This window comes from Anser brachyrhynchus (assembly GCF_964034855.1).
Source record: "Anser brachyrhynchus genome assembly, chromosome: 8".
Classification (NCBI taxonomy): domain Eukaryota; kingdom Metazoa; phylum Chordata; class Aves; order Anseriformes; family Anatidae; genus Anser; species Anser brachyrhynchus.
This window is the reverse complement of record NC_137702.1, coordinates 16245771-16265919: the sequence shown is the minus strand read 5'-3', so window position 1 is coordinate 16265919 and position 20149 is coordinate 16245771. Positions and strand designations below refer to the sequence as shown.

The window sequence follows — 20149 nt, the reverse complement described above, 5'->3', positions numbered from 1 at the left end:
GTGGCACTTTCCATTTTATGGAAATGCCATAAAGCTTTAAACACTGAGCTACAGAAAGGGCTCTAGGGGTGAACACGTAACTGTCCAGGGCTCTAGGACCTACAGGGTGCAAACTGGATAAATTAAGCAGTGTTACAAATTATCTAGTTTGAATGGGGTTAAGATGGCATGTGTCAGTCTCTGCAGAAGTTCCCTATGAGGCTGCTGGCTTTGTTCAGTTGTGAATAACAGGTCAGCATTTGCTCTCAGTCCGGCTGTCACCTTGGACAATAGAAGTAGGCCTAGTAGTTTAACGTCTAGCCATAGCCAGCTTTACTTTTCCTAACTTCTGAGTCCTTAAAGTGCTCTCCCAGTAATGCAAACGCTGCAGGGGAATAGTGCAGAGTCAAAAAACCCACTGGTTTCAAGGAAATGCTTGTAGGAGTAAAGTCTATGTTGTGGGCCCAAACTGGCTGGTAATCAAAGTTTTGAAACGGTGTAACTTTCCCCTGGTATCCAAAGAGGCTTGCTCTCCCACCTGTGTTCCAGAGCACCCATGAGAATTGGCTGGGGTCCTGTAGAAGTGTTACGTGCTCAGCAAGCCTGTTCACGTCTGTGCTGGGAGCAGCAGCGGATGACTGCAAGTGCAATATTTCTTCTTAGTATGATTGTTTATAATTGCTTTTTATTAATATAATAATTAATAGTAAAATTGGTAACTGCTGCATCTTCAGTAGCATTTATCTCTTGTTGCTGTTACCCCGTGTGTGAACAAATGATGTATTTGGTCTTACGGTAGCACAATGACACTGTGCTTATGGGTGCCTAAAGAAGTGCTGCATATCCGCATAGTGCATCTAGCTCTTGCGCGCAGTGTTAGGTAATACAAACGCACGTGTTCTTCAGTGTTATGTCAAGACATCATAATACAACATTTTACTGATTTAAAGAGCGTTTTGCTACATTCCCTGCACCTAAAATAGGAAAGGAAATGAACCACCAGAGTCTGTGTTTGTATTGCTTGCAATTCTTGTCGATCTCTCTGCCAGGACACAAAGTTTTCAGAGCTCAGAGGACTTTTTGCTGGCACTGAGTCTGAACATTCAGTAACTCACTGTGAAAGCAGAAGCCGCATTGCATAAGCATTGGCAATTTAAAGCAAAATGCACTTAGATTAAAAAATAAACAAGATCGGGGGGGTTCCTTGCATACAATAGGCTTAGCCCTTTCAAAGAGGAAAATAAGTAGATTTCTGAGGTTACGAATGCAAATCTTGATGCTAATCGTTTGAATTTCCAAAATAAATAAAAAAATATCTCCAAACGAAGCCCTGCTTGAAGCACTGAACACGCCAGTGGCAAGTTCTGCTTCAGACTCCAAGAGATAAAGTACGTTAGCGCGTATCGGTTAGTCTAATTTATTCAGTGTCATTGCCATATCACAACCTTCTGTTTGATTTTCTTATAAACTAATAATTTCCTGAATGAGCTAATACTGCCACAGCCAGTAGTACCTCTGCCTTGTAGAAGTTTTTTATTGTTGTGTATGCAACTAAATTGAAATATCTTTCACTTGAAATATTGACTTTAATATCTCATTTGAAAAATTCATGAAGCCTTTGATGTTAAATCCATACTCAATTTAGCCAAATGCCATTAGAATATGCAATACGCCTGAATACAGAAAGCATTATTGTCTGTGTTTCTGCAGAAGAATTACATTTTATGACTGTAACGTCAGGATCTTTTTTGGATTTGTGCATGAAGAAAAGAAAGGGAAAGGCAGCACATTAGAAGCAAAATGAAAAGTGGTATTGATTAGGCTCTCATTTACCCTCTCTTTGCTTCAATCCCTAAATGCATGGAAATAAGGGTTGTGCCACAGCAAGTAACAATGCTCTGTAATGAATGGAACAATCTTTAGAAAATTAGTGTAAACATGTATGATAGTGCACAGATGTTGCTCCTGGTAACTGTCGCACATTTATTTTACATCTTCATTTACATTCGTCTCTTTATTTCCTAATAGTATCATAATAGAAACATGACAATAGTTAATGATTTCATAAAACATGCAATGTAAAGACTGACAGAGAGGTAGAACATTAATTGAAACCTATAGCTACGGTACATCAGAATTACATCTCCGAAATGACTCATGATAAAAATATCCTTCTTTTACGGAGAAAGACAAAGACAGGTAAAAAACTAGGCTTTCAGCAAATTAATTTTTTTTTCCAGTAAAACAGAGACTGGCAAATGTTGCAAAATCTCCTGAGTGCTAATAGAATGGTATTTGCCTTTAGTAATTTATGGGCACTTTTCCCCCAGCTATCGATCACATTTAAAAAAAGTAAACTGCATTAACATTTTAGGCAATAATGGCTGCAGAAAATGTTTGATTTTTATCACTACCAAAACTGATGTCATGATACTTGGGTCTTTACCAGAGGTGGGAGCAAGTGCGTCCCGCCTGTGGCGTGCTGTGGAAGAGCACGGGCCTGGCTGACTGAAGGGGATGTAGAACAAAGCTTTGAGCTCGTTATGGTGTCTTAAACACAACGAATATGTTGGTGGCACAAGTCAGGAGACTGCTGTGTAGCAGCATAACGAGGTGTCCAGACGATCGTGGGGTCTATGAGGATTAAAATTCCCGAGGTAACATCACCAGCAGGGAGGAAGGGAGAGCTGCTCTCTGCCACCATCTCCTGGCCGGTCCCTGGGACGGAAACCTCCTCTCCTGCAGGCTTTGGTCTCCTGGTGCCTCAACCGAGAGGACGGGCACAGCCATTTTAAGCAAGCTCTTACTGGAAGAAATAAAGTCTTTTTAAAAATTTCCAAAGGGCACATGGGTCTCAACAAAGTCGTGCAGATGTGTGTGACAGTGCAAGCTGTCAGGCTGAGGGAGCTGGAAGCTCTGTGAGTGAATGCAGAGCACTCCTGCCTCTGAGTTTATGCTTGGAGTTAAGGGGAAACGTTGTTTTACCAGAGATTATCACTTTTATGTGGTCAGATAGTTCTTTAATGCTCTTTAAATACGTGTGTTTTGCATAATGGTGGCTGGTCTAGAATTCCTGTAGAATATTTATATATTTTGGCAGGAAACAGCTTCATTTCAACAGTTATCAGTTTTTTAACCTTACGAGTAGGATGGCAGCAGTTCCCTGAACTCAGAGCCCCGTGGGTTGCTTTTGCTGAAACTCTGTCGGTGCAGAGAGGCAGCTTGCAGAACTAGGTCTGACTGACCCATTACTAAATTTTTTCTTTCTTTTGCTGACCTCCATCTGTTGAATAATTTGTTGCACCTATGAAATATTTGGAGACTTCTTACGGAACGTAGAGCTTTGTTATCGGGAAGCAGGGCTGTAAAGTAGATTGACACTGGAAGTGAAATTAGATTTAAAGGTGCAATCTTTAGATCATATTCCTGGTTTTACCATGGGTGTTTAGCGTTTGCAGAAATCTTCTGTGATCTACAGAAGTGAGTTGCATGAAAGTTCTTGTTATTATAAGTGTTATTGTAGATGACAGCAGAGCAGAGGAGATTGATATTTGATTCCGCTATAATTAGTTGTGACAACAATGAGCACATGGAATTCATTTACGAAACGGGTACAAGCTGAACCCACTGTCCCTCTGATTCTTTGCATTATTTGTGTTGTTTCATACCCTTATCTCTGCAGAGCTGTAAAATTACATCACTGTTTGGTCATATCTTAAATTAATTGTGACAAGTTAAAATAGATGTTAAAGTGGGAACTCCTACATATTAATTAACAGCTGATTAGTACAATTTATGCTTTTTCATAAGAAGTAGAATCGTGTATGAGTACAAATAAAGGTGAAGTATTTCCACATACGGCAAGAAATTTTATGAATTGAAGATCATGTAAATGATTTGATCTGTATAATGTAGAAATTAATGTTTGCTTATGTTTTAAACAAGTGGGCAAACATTTCTTGGAGAATTTATACCCCAGTGCTTTTTCTTCAACTGAAAAAAAGAACTTCAGAATATCTGTACCTTAAAAGGACTTTTTTACATCACAGCAAATAATAAAAAGTTGTCAGGAGTATATATTAGGATGCGCTGTACAGGTTGTATGTACCACTGAATCTGATACTGGTGAATAAAAACTTATTAGAGAAATCCATTTACCATGCTCAAAGACTTTACTGTGAACAGTTTTACAGATCTCATTTTTCAGATCTGAATTTTATTTCAGAAGCTTTGCAGTATGCTGACTAATGAAGAATTGTGGGAAAGAATACACAAGTTTTTCCAAAAAGAAAGAAACTTTCAACCGCAGTTTAGAAATGTCGCACAAATCAGCATGTGGCTATACGCCTGTGCATATCGAACATAAAAACACATGCTCCCTAGAACAAATTGCATCCTTTATTTGGATCACTTACTCAATGGTCTTAAATTTCTGACTTTCAGTTTCAACCAGGTAAGATGAGGTAGCCTGTTCAGCCCATGTTATTAAAGAAATTGGTTCACCTATTTGATTTCATGTCATTGTAGTTCCAGCCATTCATTTATTCGATAAACAGTTTGGTATGTTCTGAGAAATAATGAATATTGATTAAAAAATCGATCACTTATTAAGAAACAGTCTAGGGGAAATTGTTTATCCAGTCAATTTTAATTTTTGATTTGTTATTTATATTTTCCAATTTAATCCACCCCTCCCTTAGGCTCCCAAACTGCCAAGCAAATCAGGAGGAAGGGCAGACAGACACTGGCAGCAACTTCGCAAAGAACACAAAACTTAATGCTTTCACTTTAGATTAGGCTGCGTGGAATAGGCCATAGTAAAGGAGGCTGTGATTGAAAACTGTGGATACATTACCTCATGCACCTGTGGCTATTGGACTGAAACTTCAACTTTTAATAGGATTTATTAGGCTCCCTGCTTCCTCCCTATTACATCAGTCAACTCCGATACTGTCAAAACACAATAGTTACAAAATATTATGGGTTTCATCTGAGCTGCCAGAGATTCTGAGCATGGAGTCTGAATGCAGAAGGCAGTGAGAGAAAGAAGTGCAGAAGTGCTCTGGAACATTTGCTCATTCTCTTACAATGAGACTTAGGCCATGGACAGACTCATGGAATAGCATTCCCTCCAAGGAGAACGAACTGGCCATCTGATCTGATCTGGCCATCTGATTTTGGGTAGACCTGTATGGTGTCAGGAGTTGGACTTGATGATCCTTATGGGTCCCTTCCAACTCGGGATGTTCTATGATTCTATGATGTGTTTTATCTGAATGTGTACAGTAATTCTAGTTTTGTTGCTCATTACACAGGTAAATAAGACCTGTCGATACTTACAGGCAATAGATAAATACTTCTGCGTTCCCAGAGACTAGTTTAGTCTCTCTAGGATTTTACTACACAAATTGGAAAAAAATTGTGTTACTTCTATCTTTGAATTTGCCTAGTTATGGTCCCCTCCACCCCTGGGAATATGACCAAATGCAGTTCTCCTTTTTATTAAAACAAAGTTGTACTAATCTCTTTATATTTAAATATGGTATTAACTGTTCTCCCATAACTAAATTCATGTCAGAAAGTTATTTTTCAGGAAATACAGAGCTACATGTATAAAACATTTGGGAGATACTTTAAGGATTTGAAGCCTTGCTTCTGGACATGTCTTTGGGGCAGCCAGAATACTGTAACTACTAAACTTCATGTATATGCATCTATCTGTTCTTTCAGGGGTGGGGATGTTGAAACACTAACTGCAACTTGTCACTATTTCTGTGGGCCTTGAGCTTACATGTAAAAACTCACCCTCCTGTGAATAGCTGAGATGTGAGATTGCTTTAGCAAGAGAGGAATAGGCAGAGTGAAAGGCCAGGGCTACGTGGTCTGAGAACTACAAGGGAGGGAGGGCATCTTTTGTGGAGGATAGCTTACAAAAGGAGGAGATACAATCCTTGCATGGTTTTCAATCTCATTGGAAACCCAAGGCCCTGAGATATGATTAGCGGTGTTAAACAATCAAGGAAAAACTTACTCACACCAGGGTTTTGTTAAAATATCTTTCAAGTATGGAAGAGTAAGGGAAGAATTAATGGGTACATATTATTTTCTCCAGTAAACACACATTTTATATGGGAGTTGACAGTGCAAACTACACATAAGAGAAAAACTAATGTTGCCAGGCTTGTGTAGTATCCTTCTGCTTTTTGAATTTCTTGGGAAATTTTCACTGGTTATATTTATCATCAGTGGATTATGGAGAGATTTTATACTACAGTTTGTTTTATCCATTATATTTCCTAGGATTTTGCTTGTTGATGGCCTTCTCACTATCATCATGATTCTTACCTTTTTTCATCAGTTTTTAAGACAGATAAGTTTTCTCTTCTAACATACAAAGTCTGCTTTGCCTTCCATTTCCTTTTCCTCAGTTTCAAATAGGAATTTGAAGCTGCTCTGTGGTTGAAATAGCAAATGAAGTTCTAAAATGGCATATTTTTATGTTTAAATAATATAAGTGTAAGAAACTATGAACAGGAAGAAGCTAAGTAAAGCATTTACATAAACATTTTAAAATACTCAAAGATAACAACACTTAGTTTTCCAGCTCAGAGATGTACACAACAGGCTTCCCCAGGATCCCTCATAGATCTAGTTCTACTCTGTGATACAGCAGATACACTTTAAAATTTTTGAATGACATCAGGAAGAGAAAATTGTTCCTTGAGGTGTGAGACCTGAGATGCAATGCTTTGCCTGGCTTTTGGTAAAGAAAATTGTGGACTAATGGGATTTACCTAGCTACCTAACTGAGAAAAGATTGAGCAGTGAATATTATCAGCTGTAAATAGTTGCTGCACATAGGGTGGTGACCACTTGTTCCCTGTGCTCACTAAGGGCAAACAAGAAGTGCTTCTTTAATGTGTAGCAAAAGAGATTTGTATTATATATAAGGGAGAGAAGCAATCTGTCAGACGGTAATGCTAATTGGGGGATGGGAGCAGCTGTTTAAGGAGGCTATGTAATTATCATAATTTATAAGAACCAGTTACACAGAAATTTACAGATTATCACTTGTTTATAATAGATCCAGCTTCAAAGTATGGAGCTGCACTGGTTGACCTACTGAGCTTCCCTGCTCTCATTCTTTGGTTGGTTCAACTGCTGGTTACTTCTCCCAGGTTAAGTCTCTGGATAAGAAATGCTTAAACAATTTGCAGAGTATAAATTCCTACTACTTACTCATTATTTTTTCATTTCATTAATTTTATTTCATTCCTGGTATTTGAAGCCAGATGTACATGCGTTAACGGACAGACAAATGTATCCAGCAGGACAGTTTTGGTACCAAGGATGTACAGCTCAGGTGGTGCTGTGAGTTTATCCATAGGGCTAAGAGAAGGAGAAGTTGGATCCAAACTCCCAGCCACTAATACATGAAACCTTAAATGCGATCACTATAAATAGAGCTAACCAGTATTGATTCTACCTGAACTTCCAGTTGATGTCACCCCAGAATAATCAGTAAACATTAAGGAAGAGTAAACCAATGCCTAATTGCTTCATGCAAATGAAAAATTAACAGCATTTAGTGTAATACATTGAAAGAGACCACAGGAGTACTGCACATAATCTCACAATTCCACAAACAGGCTTTTTATAGGTCACTATGCAAAAAGACTTAAGGGTGAAAGTGCTCTAACCTTTTTTCCAAGTTTACAAAAGATTATAATTAACTTGGAGCAGCAGTAAGCTCTACTTAATTTAAGACAAAGCCTGAACACTGTATGTATTTGCCAGTTCAAGACTAGCTAAATTGAACAACTTTACATTGTCACAAAACAAGTGCATCAGCCTGAAGAACTGGGTCCACTGTGTTTGTTTTAAAGGCAGCCATAAGTTTGAACTGAAACAGTCTGGTATAATAGAAATGATGATTAATTTTCCAGGGCATCTATCCCTTTGCAAAACCCACATTCATACTTCCGTCTCATTACTGTCCCAATACTTCTTGTAGGGTTTCTCCCACAAGGACTCCTGGTTATAATACAAAGTCATCTTGTTTTAGCCACTCCTGAATATAAGCAGTGGGACCTGTTGTGTTTACAGCATCAAGCTTGAGGTGTAGACTAGTTAATTGATGTTGCATTCAGTTTGAATAATTTAAGAAGTTATTTGCATTAACATCTTCATGAAAATTTGGAGAGCTGGTAAGAAAGTGTATTTGCTCTTAATAAACAACCTTGATTCATTAAGGTTAATGGGGTCCCTGTATGATAGTCTCTATGTACCAAAGTAGTCTAGACCCCTTAACATGTGATGTGACTGGCTATCCTTGGGAATTGTTCCATTTTATCATATCTTCTGTATTATTCTAATCTTCTCTATATAAATGGAATTGCAACCTTTTTAGCTTGACAGCAAAGACAAACATCAAGCAGTCCAGAAGATAGAGTGCCATTTTATTCCTCTTTTGAAATTCTTGGTGAGATGGGAAAAACATCGGCAAACACTCAAGAAAAATCCTTCTGACCCTCCAATTATTCTTGCTAGCATCTTTAAATATATATATGTTTATAATCATTTCCTTTTTGAGACATATTTGTGGCAGAACAAAAACAATCAAAAAACCCAACCTCAAGCTTTATTTAATTGCCATTTGGTCAGAACCAGAATTTCACAGTAGTCCTAATGTAAATTAAATTAATCCTCAGAATGTTATGTTTTCCCCACTAGAATCCTTGAAATTAAAGCAAAACATTCTATACTGGAATCATTATGTTAAAATGGCGATTTATGATTGTTTTAAACCAAATGGTTTAAACCAGCTTTATTCCCAGGCTCGCATTAAATAGCATGCACACCGCTGCTGTGTAATTGTGGCAACACATTTTAGAATGTTCCTTATGTGTACAGAATGGAGAAAAATCCTATTACCACATTATTCAACATGAAAAACTATTAAAGCCTCCAATTCAAATATGCCTTTTGGAAACTATTGAATTAACGGAGTTAGATTAAAATATAAATGCACTTGTTAAGTAATATTTTATTTTCAAAACCCATTTTCTCTTTATATTATTTATACAGTTGGTGTGTTTGACCAAGAGAATTGATATATTGTCCTCAATAGGGTAAATATCCACCGTGATTGCTTCTTTAATTGCCAGAGCAATCTCTTTCCTTTCCAAGAAAGTAGTAGGTGGCTGTTTAAGGAAAGCAGGCCGTTGCTGTTTCTCTAAGTGCAGCGTTGTGTACAGAAGATGAGCCTGTCCTTCCTGCTTCTCCATAACATTGTAAGCCTTACACTCTGTGTACGGCAGCTTGCTGTAGGAGCAGCGCCGTAAGGCACCCTCTCCCTGTTAGGGAGGAGGCGGTCGGGATCACGGCCTCCTGCTGGCACTGAGCTGCCGCCCGCGCGTTCTCTGGACTTCGTGGCTGGGTGTCCTGATAACAAGATAGAAATATTGCGTGGTGTTAAAAACATCAAAGCTCAATTTAAACAGATGGAAAGTATAGTATTTATTCACATTCCCAGGCAGAAAACTGAGTATGTTCACTACGCAGTTTGGGGGCTTAATAAGCCCAAGTCCCAATGAATTGGTTCTTGACAGTTATGAATGGTAGACGAGCTGCATTAAAGCAATGAGGGAGCTAACAGCAGGTTGGAAACTGGGTTTGAATAGATCATCAACCAAACATGTAACGGCATTGTAACAGTAGGCCAAAACCTCTACAGCCATGTGATTGCTAGTTGCCAGGAGACCATGGATCTTGGGCATCCTGAAACTCCTGAAATAATTTTAGCTGCCTCAAATTTATAGAATCTTTGGGAAATATCTAATACATGTAAATTTATTAATGTATAGCTACTTTGTCAGATTGCCTGTGCAACTTTTAAGTGAAATACGGCTTTTTAACTAAAACAGTTTCTTTTGCACATTGGTCTGTGCTTTCTTCTGTATAATTTATAATATATTTAGGAAGAATATTTGCAAAATGCAATGTGGTATTTAAAATCTTGACTGCAGTGATTCAGTGCCTCTAATGAACACAGGCACTAATACTGTTTTACTCTTCAGTGTCCGTCCTGCCATCCGTTCACTTCAGTGGGTATCTTTATGCTTTAAAGCACTCCATCGGAGGTCAAATGCACTTCTTTTGCGTTTAAATTTAATCCCATTAATGAGCCTTTAAAAGCTAAGATCTAATACTCTGTCTGCAATTACCTTACCTGCAAAAACAACTGTTAGATTATGTCAGTGGTGGAAGCATTACATTGAATCCATTCTTTTTTGTCCCCTTCTTTTAGAAGGAATCTTGCAAAATGCTTGTGTATCCATGCTTTCCACATATGCAGCATATAAGCAATGGGCCTGATTCACAGGAGGTGTTTTAGTCTGTTTTCCTATCTTGTGGATGACATTTTGAACTTAATTGAATTGAATTAAATAGCTAGATGTTTATTTGTGTGATTTGTGACCCTAGGGAAGAAAGAGTCAGAATGATTCCCTGTAGGCTGCTCATCTAGCTCATGACCCATCTTCTGAAAAAGAACCGCCACACGCTCATCACTAGCACTCATGGCACAACTTGGAATAAACGTGGGAGACCTAAAAGACTGTTCAGAACAGCTGAAAGATGGAGCTGTCTTCTTTTGATTTCTACTTCTGCCAAAGGTTTTCTTTTGTATGACATTGGGCAGTTGCTTGATTTCCCTGGTAATAATTTCCCACTTTCTTACAAGAGTTAGGATAAAATCACATGATGGGTGCGACGCTGTTGTATTTTGTGCTTACAAGTACGCAATTAATTATTAACTCACACTAAAAGAAGTAACAGGGAAAAAAATTAAATCTGATGATTTGAGAAGTATAAATTCATAATGCATTTAAATTCTGTCTAAAGTAGATATAATGAATACACCAATTATATTCTTCTTGTAAATTGAATTAATACAGATAGAAGAATTTCTTTCAACACTACATTTTTGCAAGAGTTCATTGAACTGATAATTTCTTTTTCAGAACACTTTTCTTTCTGTAAGACTGCAACATCATAAAATAGGCACTAGGCAAAACTTGGGAGAGAAACAGTGAGAGAAACTAAGGGCATGTGAAGAACAGTCACTATCCAGCAACAGCAGCAAAACAGTTTCAATTTTCTGGATTATTAATTCAAATTCACACGCACATGCCAGTTAAAATTAAAGGCCTTTTTTTACTGCTCTAGTTTAAATTAAAGATTATATTCTGCTCCACAAGTCTGAATTAAATAGCTTATTTTGCACACCAAGCTCTCATTTTAAAGCTAATAAAGAAAAGACATAGCATGTACGTGCAAGCTCGAGACAGGAAGGGTCTAAATTACTACACCTGTTTCACTTGGGAGCTACTTTATTAGTGTTACAAAACTTGGCTTTCAATTTGGCAGTCAGAAGCACATTTAGAACAAGCATTTCTTTGTTTTGACAGAAAGGCTGTGGTAAATGAATGACGTTTGAGCGAGGTGTGAAATGTGAAGGTACAAAATTAACTGGTAAGATAATTACTGTTCTAATTCTGCATAAACAAGCGTTTTGAAAATCATTAATAGTTCAGGGAAATAATGTTAGTGATTAAATAAGGTGGTTTGCATCACTGAGCACAACTAAGCTGCTTTAATTACATTTGAAAGCAAGGGAAAGCAGCTAATTAAAATTAGCACAGGGTTCCTGAATGACCAGCATTGCATTGTTGCCCTAACCTGTTTAATTGCTTGTTTATTAATAATATGTCTTTATTTTCCCCACTTCTGCATTTAACAAAATTATTAAAGAAGCTAAAATGTGTAAAGAGAATCTATGTACACTTATCAGAATATGCAATACAGATATAACCCAGGGAATTACAAGGCAAGCCAACATCATTCAAAAGTCATAACTTTTCTTCATATTAATAATGTTTTCTTCCTGAGTCACATTCCTATGTCAATCACGTCCCTGGACAAGAAAAATGGTCTTTGGCACAATTGCCGAATTGCAGCATTTTGTAGCTGTTTTATTTTTAAAACCTCTTGAATACTAAATTGTTAGCTAAAATATAGGTAATAAATCTGAGAGTAATCAATAATAAATTATGGGAAGCATGAGCAAAAATATCAACTAAATTAAAAGAAAGTTTTATACTGTCAGCCTTTTTTTAGGAAAAATTGTGCTGAATTGACCATTGGCAATAGGTAGCTCTGTTCTGGGGAAACATTAAACTCCGTATTCCAAAGCTGCTGGCATATTTGTCCTTCAGTTAAGGAATACCTGTACTAGACATCTGACTTTTTCTTCCTCATCTCTCATGAGATTTTTTTTTTTTTTTAAGATAAGTTTCAGTTTGTTATAAAACTACAGGAAGTAGTTGGGAAGGTTATTAATCTACACACTTTAAACAAATATACAGTATAATACAATGAAGACAACTAAAAATAGAGTAGAATGCTAATTTATTTTGTTATATTTAGGTATAATCAAGTCAAGTTAAAGCAGACATGATGTTTTCCACATTGATTTAGTATTTATACTTTACCTCTGATGTGAAAGGCTCAGATGCATAATAATTTACATACATATACATTTTAAACAGTAAAAATTCAGAAAAATGTGAAGTTCTATATGGAAAGGTAGCAGATCCCTAAGAAAGCAGCTTAAATCATGGGAATTATGCTTATGGAACTGATAAGCAATTAAAACAAGAAGTTAATTTTAACTTCATGAATAGTAGAGAATATTCAGCAGACATTACATACATTATTTTATGGGTGCATGCTTTTATGAACAAAGAAAGCGGGATCCTGCTGTGTGGCATAGGATGGTAAAGAAAGATCCAAGCCACAGTTTTCAATGGGAATTTTCTGCTTCACGTCTACACAGTATCTGATCCGCATTTTGAATCACTGTGTATAACAGAAATAACTTTGTTGGTTGTGGAGAGATAGTATTGGCACTGTCCAAGTGGGTAGGAATTCGGTGTTTCAAAACATGCAAAAGCAGAGGAAGATGTCTAGTATAACTTACATAAATAGTCTAAGTCCTCAAGTAATTAAAAGATGTTTTCCTAACCTTTTAAAAGCAAACAGCTAAACAACAGCAACAACAAAATAAATGGAGAGAAGTCAAAGAAAAGAAAAAAGAATAGGAAAAAAAAAGCTATCAACTTAAACAAATAACCTAATTAAGTCTTACAAAGAATTTTTAGTAGCATCTCATTGCCATAACAACCATCTTGCATCATCAAAGGGGATACATGACAACTTCCAGTAATCAATGTGCATTATAATTAATGGTGGCATTTCTTTGTGTTCTGGCAATGGGATAAATAAAAGTTTGGTATTTGTTTTTAATTGCAAGGTTCCTTGGCCTTCTGTTAGGTCACGGTCATTGCAATTATAAGTAAAACCTTTCATTAACCTTTCTATAATATATTTCCTCAATTTGATATCTATATTTCCTCAAGTTGATATCTGTAAAATTGTAAAAGCTACAAAAGAATCTACTATGTGAAGGACAGACTAGCAAAACTATCAGATGTTCTTCCTATGAGTGACATAAATTATTCCTATTGCTATTCCTGTTTATTCTATTCCTGTTTCCACTCTTAATTCTGTAGGATTCTGGTAAATGTGTTGTGGTAGATTTAAGCTGCAGTGGTTTAAGATATGACAGTCCCCAGGATATTCACGCTGCCCCTCGTTTAAAGGCCCCCGCTCCAGTGTTGGGACATACCTGTCTCAGCAGCCATACTCCATAGCCTGCAGTATTTTTAGACTAATGGGGAGCGTGGTCCTGTGTTCATAGCAGGAGCGTATCATGGCACATCTCTGTTGTGGGGAGGTAGCCTCACAAGGATGGTAGTAGCAGCAGTTTAAGCTTTGCACCTAAATCTACCACAGCCTTAACGTAACTTACCTGTCTCCACCCCAAACGTGACTGACCCATCTGCTGCTAATGGGAATACATTTTCTCCTCTTTGACACATCACACCATATTATCTTTGTTTTCAGAATATTTTTATGATATTGCCAAAAGAAATGTTTAAGATGGATAGTGAATCAGATTGGGGAAGATCTTTTTTTATTTCATGTGTCTTTTTGCTAGCTTCTGTTTAACTTGAAGAAATTTTCTGCTTTGGTCCACCAAAGGAGATTGGGACACACAGTAGCTAGACATTAGGAGTGAGGGCAAAACTGCTTCTTCCACGGTCAGTACAGGCTTGCGTCCATTTACATTTTTCTTTGACTGTTTGGAGTTTGATGTGACAGGGAAGCCGGTCTCTTGCTGTTGCACAAGCAGACGGTCTGACTCCTGTCACTGCTCGGGAGTTCCTGAGTTCCTGCTGATTCTCGTGCCCTGCCCAGGCGTTGCAGGCCTGCAGTTGCTGAGCTGCTCCAATGCATGAAACCAGCAGAAAGCCAACTCTAGTCAAAAAGGAAAAAAAAGCTTTCTGATAATTCAGCGCCTAATGGGCTCACTGTGACTCAGTATGGCAGTGCCACTAAGAGGGAGGGGAGCAGACTCTGGGACTAGGAACAGAGGGTGGAACAAGGCTTCTCCTTGAGCAACAGGTACTCAGTAGAGTGAATTACCTGTGGCATCAAGCTGCACCTGTGGTGACAAGAGTCCAGAACCAGTCTGTGGGGACATGACAGAAAGTGTGAGTAATCCACCGTATTTTTGATGTAGTATGTAAAGAAAGAAAAAAAAAAAAAAAAGAAAAAAAAAGTGTTTTTCTTCCTTCTAATTCACTGATGCTTCAGTTGACTTGCAGTTTCCTTTGGGGTGTTTTTGTTACTCAAATATCTAAATGTGCCAAAGTCTTTTAATTGCTTAACCTTGAAATACCCTGGAGTTGTAGTTTTAAGTGCTCTTAACCCTGTTGCATAGAGATAATCTCACTCACTTGGCAAAGGCACAGAGGAAACAGTGACTTGAACTAGGGTCTCATACATACACATCTCATGCCGTTATTGCTGGCCAATATTGTCTTACTCTCTCTGCAAGCCTGGGCTTCTTTGTCTCCTTTTCTCCTCAAGGACTTCAGAACATACTACAGCAAAAAGTGGGCCGTTTATAGGATCATTTATTCCTCTGAAATATGCTAACACTATAAATATTTTGCAATTGAACTTTATTGACATGTAGAAGGGGCCAATCCTAGAATGTGATGAGACCCTGTGGGAGGCTCGACTACTCAGATGTTTGCCTACAACTTAATAGAGTCAGAGAAATAAGTAGTTGAAGCAAAAAGATATATTAACTGACTCTGTAGTGCCAGGCTTGCTTTTGGCATTTGTTGAGGTGAGAGAAGTACTTCCAGTATTTATCAGAAACTTCTGTATGGCACAATGTGTCTGCTAGGTGGGGGCAGCAATAGAACAGAGATTTACAGGGGAATAAGGAGTTGGTTTTACTTCTATAAAACTATTTTAAAATATCAGAGTGAACAAAATAAGTACTATATTTATAAACAATTAAGGATCCTTATTTGTATCGCATCTAAAATACACTGCTGTTATTAAGGATTAATGAAGAGCATGATCATCTCGTAGAACATCCCGTCAGGGGAAGTCACAACAACTTCTTATCGTGGAGTGTTAGCAGTGAGTGTGATCTGATTAACTGTGGCATTTCACTGTGTTATGGCAGTCGTGTTAAAAGGAATGTGTTGAGGGAGTTTAATTGTTAAAGCTGCCATTTCTCTTGCCCCTTTGCTTCATCATGGTCACTGCAATCATGACTGAAACCTTTCATTAACCTTTCTCTATTTAATTCAATCTTTTGAGCTAATAGCATTAGAACATGAGATCTACAAAATGTGTGTGCCATTTTACACAGAGAAGTGCCTCACCTCCCTGCTCTCTGTAGCTGGGGAAAAAGGTGCAATACTTACTGGCTTGTTAAAAACACATTTTAATGGCATGGATTTGAGTGCACTGGAGAGGTAGGCTTGTGATGTAAGACAATCCTGTGTTGTTTTTTACTTTTTCCCTTTTCAACACAGATAAGCACTGACAAGCTGAGTGAGTTTTGTGGTGATGGAGGGTATTTAATTGGTGAAGTACTGTGCCAGAAATACTAAGGCTAGGTGAGAGATGATATAAAAATTACTTGGAGTGCACAAAATCACAAAGAGGTGGAAAATCAGTGCTGATGGGGTAAGCAACTGTATCACACTACAAACAAACAATGCAAAACACCTAAGGAAGGCAGGCTGTCTGTAACTCTCCACTACCTGCGCAGAAGCAGGTGCAGCTATGAGCTCCTTCGTGACTTCAGAGAAAGGAGAAATTAACACAGTCCTGAACACTGTTGGAAAGCTAACAGATTTTGTAGTAAATGGAGCTCAAATACACAAACATGCTACTTGTATCTGCCAGTTTAGACTGGTCAAATGCCAATAGCATTAGTGCCATCCCATGAGGTTCTTGTTGCTCCTTATGATAAGAGCCGTTCTAGGTCATATAGCTGATGTCATGGAGCAAAATGTGAGCATCAATAATCTACCATTGGCTAACTTTTGGCCATGCACTTCAGACCTCTAACCCAGATTTCAGGTCTTGCAAAGAAGTGGTGATGACCATGCAGTGAATGATTCTGTTTTTGTTTTTTTTTTTTTAAAAAAAAAAAGCCACATACCAGGTTTCTGTAGTTTTTAGCCTTTATCAGTACTGCTATGTGTTGTCACTAATTTGTATGTGGAATATCCTAAGCAGGGATCAAGGAAACCATTCATGTTCCTTTCTGTAGGCTCACAATGGACTTCTATTCACCTCAGACTGTATTCTCTCTTGAGCAAGAAGAACATTTTATTATGTTGCAGGAAGATGTCATGAGTTTCTGCAGGCCCAAACAGCACTATTATATGTTATATTTGGAAACAGGGCAGCATCTGTATTTGAAACAAATATCATTACCCAACTGCTTCTATCTAGAGACAAAAAAGTACATAAATGGAATAGCTGAACACAATTCAGTTTAAGTATGGTGGAGGTGACAATCATAAACAAAAGGCAAGAATCTGAAAGTCTTTTGGAAACAGCGTATAATTAATATCAAGCATATAGGTGATGATTGAATTGTGTGCAAATGCCCAGGTTAAAGCATAATGCTTTTTAACAGCCATGTGGCTTATAACATGGCATCCACTACTAGAAAGAGCAGCATGTCTTCCAGGCAGAGCAAGCGAGTATGAATCACTTAGGAAGTCTGCTCCCTAATTTGGCAAACAAGGCAACCATACGTAGGTCTTCCCCAGGCTGAGACCTAACGACATTAAAAAAAAAAATCTCATCCTCTGACTCATGATCCTAATTCATTCCCATGGTACCTTGAGCAAAATAAGCTGGGGATGAAGACAAGTCATATACTCATTTCAAGGAGAACTTGTGAAAATGTTTGCCATAAATAGGCAGAAAAAGTTAATGCCTTGTCATTTTCACAACATAAGGTTGTGAGATGCACATCAGATCTCATCATCTGAAAGGACACATTTCTTCACAATGAAATGGAGAAGCTGTAATGAAACAAACATAAATGTATTTTGAGACTTTGATATGCATAACTTTCTCTCATATGAATTGATAGGGGAAAATGGAAGTACTCTGACTTTACTGGGTCAGAATTTTATTCATAGAGAAAAGAATTAAAAAAAAAACACAAAACAAACATTGTGGATAATGGTACAGCAGTGACAACTGTGCCCCATTGCTATCATAACTCCTTTACAGAAGTCTGCACAAGGTAAGAAGTTGATGTAGACATCGGATAAAATCAGACCATTAGCACTGAATTTGGAAAGCCAAATCAAAAAATGCCCAATCTAAACAAATTAAACATGAAATGACGATGGTCCTTAGAATGCCAAACAGAAGAAAAGAGCAAGCCACTTTATTCATGCATTGTAAATCAATCAAAATGAACAAGTCTATCTTTTAGAAGGCACAAGAATTGCCAATACTGTATGTATAATTGGCTAGAGAAGTCAGTGCTCTGATAAGTAACATCAGTAGAACCACTTTGAAGACAATCAAAGAATGAGAGAAGAATCATCCCAGCACAATAAATGGTATGCTCAAATAGGAGCAACTGTGTGAAATCCTGACGTTTTTGGTGAGTTCTCACTTAATGGAGTGAATACACAGTAAGCAGAGAAGCAGCAAGGAGATGTGGGCTTACCCAAAGCCTAGTAGATATTTTCCGTACTAAAATTTGAATTACCTTTTTTGTGTTCTAGATGTTAACAGTGTGTGTCTGAGTGGTGCTTTTTAATCAGTATTTTCTCTTTAGTCTGCTGCCTAGCGTTTGTGCCTACTCCTACACTTTTGTAAGTTGTTGGTAGAGCGTCTATAGTAGTAAGCAATTATTAGTGATCATCTCTTGGAGCTGTGCTGAGTAGTTCTAATTAAGATCTGATACATCAAATAATGCCAATTGTGATGGTCAATTTACGTTGATATCTGCCTACCAGTAATGTATTTGGACTACTAGTCCATCATAGAAACCAATGAAAAAGAAAATATTTTTAACATTCAACCCTATCAGCCCTTTTAGATTATCTACTAGTTTCTGTAATAGTAGCACAAACAACAAAGCTTTTTTTTCCCCATATAGCTGTAATGGCAAGAGTTGGACATGTCTGTTCTGAAATCACCTGGCTTTGGGGCTTCAAGTAGGACCTTTAGCATTGTTATTTGTGTTTAATTTTACATAGCATTGGAATGTTACCTTGCCTTAAGCTGTGGAAGACACTGCTATTTAGCACCCTGTCCTTGACTTCATAATCCTGAAATACCAAGCTTGCAAATCTGCTTCCGGCAGAACAAGATCGCTTCATCTTTGGGGTCACGTTCCAGGCTTTTGTTCAGTCACAAGTTCTGTTTGGATTTATCTTCAGTGTGTCTACTTGAATATTCAAAAAATCATCAGCTAGTCTAATTTGTTTTTTTTAAAGTCATGTAAAAGACTGATTTGCTTTGACAGGTGGATCAGAAACAGAATTGGAGCTATTTTATCTGGACCTAATTAAACAACCTTCATTACTGGCAGGTATGTGTTTGTGATGACTAGAAATTAGCTTGATTGGAATTAAAACTCAAAATATAAGGCATTGAATTGGCTTGTTTTTTAAAAAATATACAGTTTAAAAATATATCTATGAAGTACATTTTTAAATGTGGCAAGTGCATGTCTAAATTTTAAATATCTCATCATGCCAAATTCCACTTTGTATTTTATGTTAATGGCACTTGTCACAGGTATTCATGAGGATATTGCCAACACTTATAAAATGGCTCCACACTAGTTCAGAACTATAAGACTTTAATAAAACATTACCAACAGTCCTTTTTTTACCTCTCGCAAGCACAGGATTTCTGCAGTATCTTGTGTGGTGTATTTGGGGGTGAATTTCAGTCACGCAAATGAGGCCAGCATGAGGCAGATGCAGTGCTTATGACCTCAGAAAGGGTTTAGTGGCCTTTAAAGTAATGCATGTGTGTTGGTTGTCTTTTACCTTCACAGAACCCAATTATTTCTGACTGGTAAAATAAACTCTATGTATGTCTGCAGAATTAAGGGAACATTTCTCTCCCTGCCCATTGCATCTCCAGCCTGTGGAATAGATGTCACACCTCCTCAATGTCACTTGAATGGCATGCTGAGGCCATTAAATCCTATGATAAGTTCTGTCTGTCCTGGTTGCCTTCTCTTTTGGTGAAACCAAGCATAACTTTTCAGTAAAGTCTTCCATATGACCCTGACTGTTCACCCAGTCCAAATATGCTGCCTGAGGCTTTCAACAGCTACCTTAAAAAAACAACTAAATGTACACATACAGTTTCAGACTGCTGAGATATTTGAGTGCATATTGCAGTGTTAAGCACTTTTATATCATAGTTTTCTGTGCATGTTCTGATTACGGAGAGTTTAGGGCAAAGCATCTTGGAAGAGATTTTTCAGAGCAATTGAAACATTGCTCTGAGTGAGTGCTAAACAAAGCTCAGCTGATTCAATAGCTTTCGGTATGGATATAATGGGGCTGAGAAGAGGAGAGTATCATGCCTGAGGTGGTGAACTAGCCAAAAAATAACTGCAGCTTTCTTTCAGATGAAAATAACAGTGGAGTAATGTTATCCATGCCGAATGGAA

At 37.7% G+C, this 20149-nt stretch overlaps 1 protein-coding gene across 50 annotated transcripts in view; it reads left to right on the top strand.

Moving 5' to 3' along the window:
* The window catches only part of LOC308199202 (uncharacterized protein), a 506154-nt gene that overhangs the window by 162301 nt on the left and 323704 nt on the right, over positions 1-20149 (top strand). For 6 of the 50 annotated variants that reach the window (XR_013954462.1, XM_080603018.1, XM_080603016.1 and 3 more), the window contains one exon: positions 18983-19048. The exons of the other annotated variants lie outside the window; for them this stretch is intronic. Coding sequence is in view for 5 of the 6 variants with exons in the window: in XM_080603018.1 (XP_080459144.1) it covers positions 18983-19048 (66 nt within the window). In the remaining variant the exon portion in view is untranslated. The remainder of the gene's footprint in view (positions 1-18982; positions 19049-20149) is intronic. 50 annotated transcript variants of the gene reach the window in all.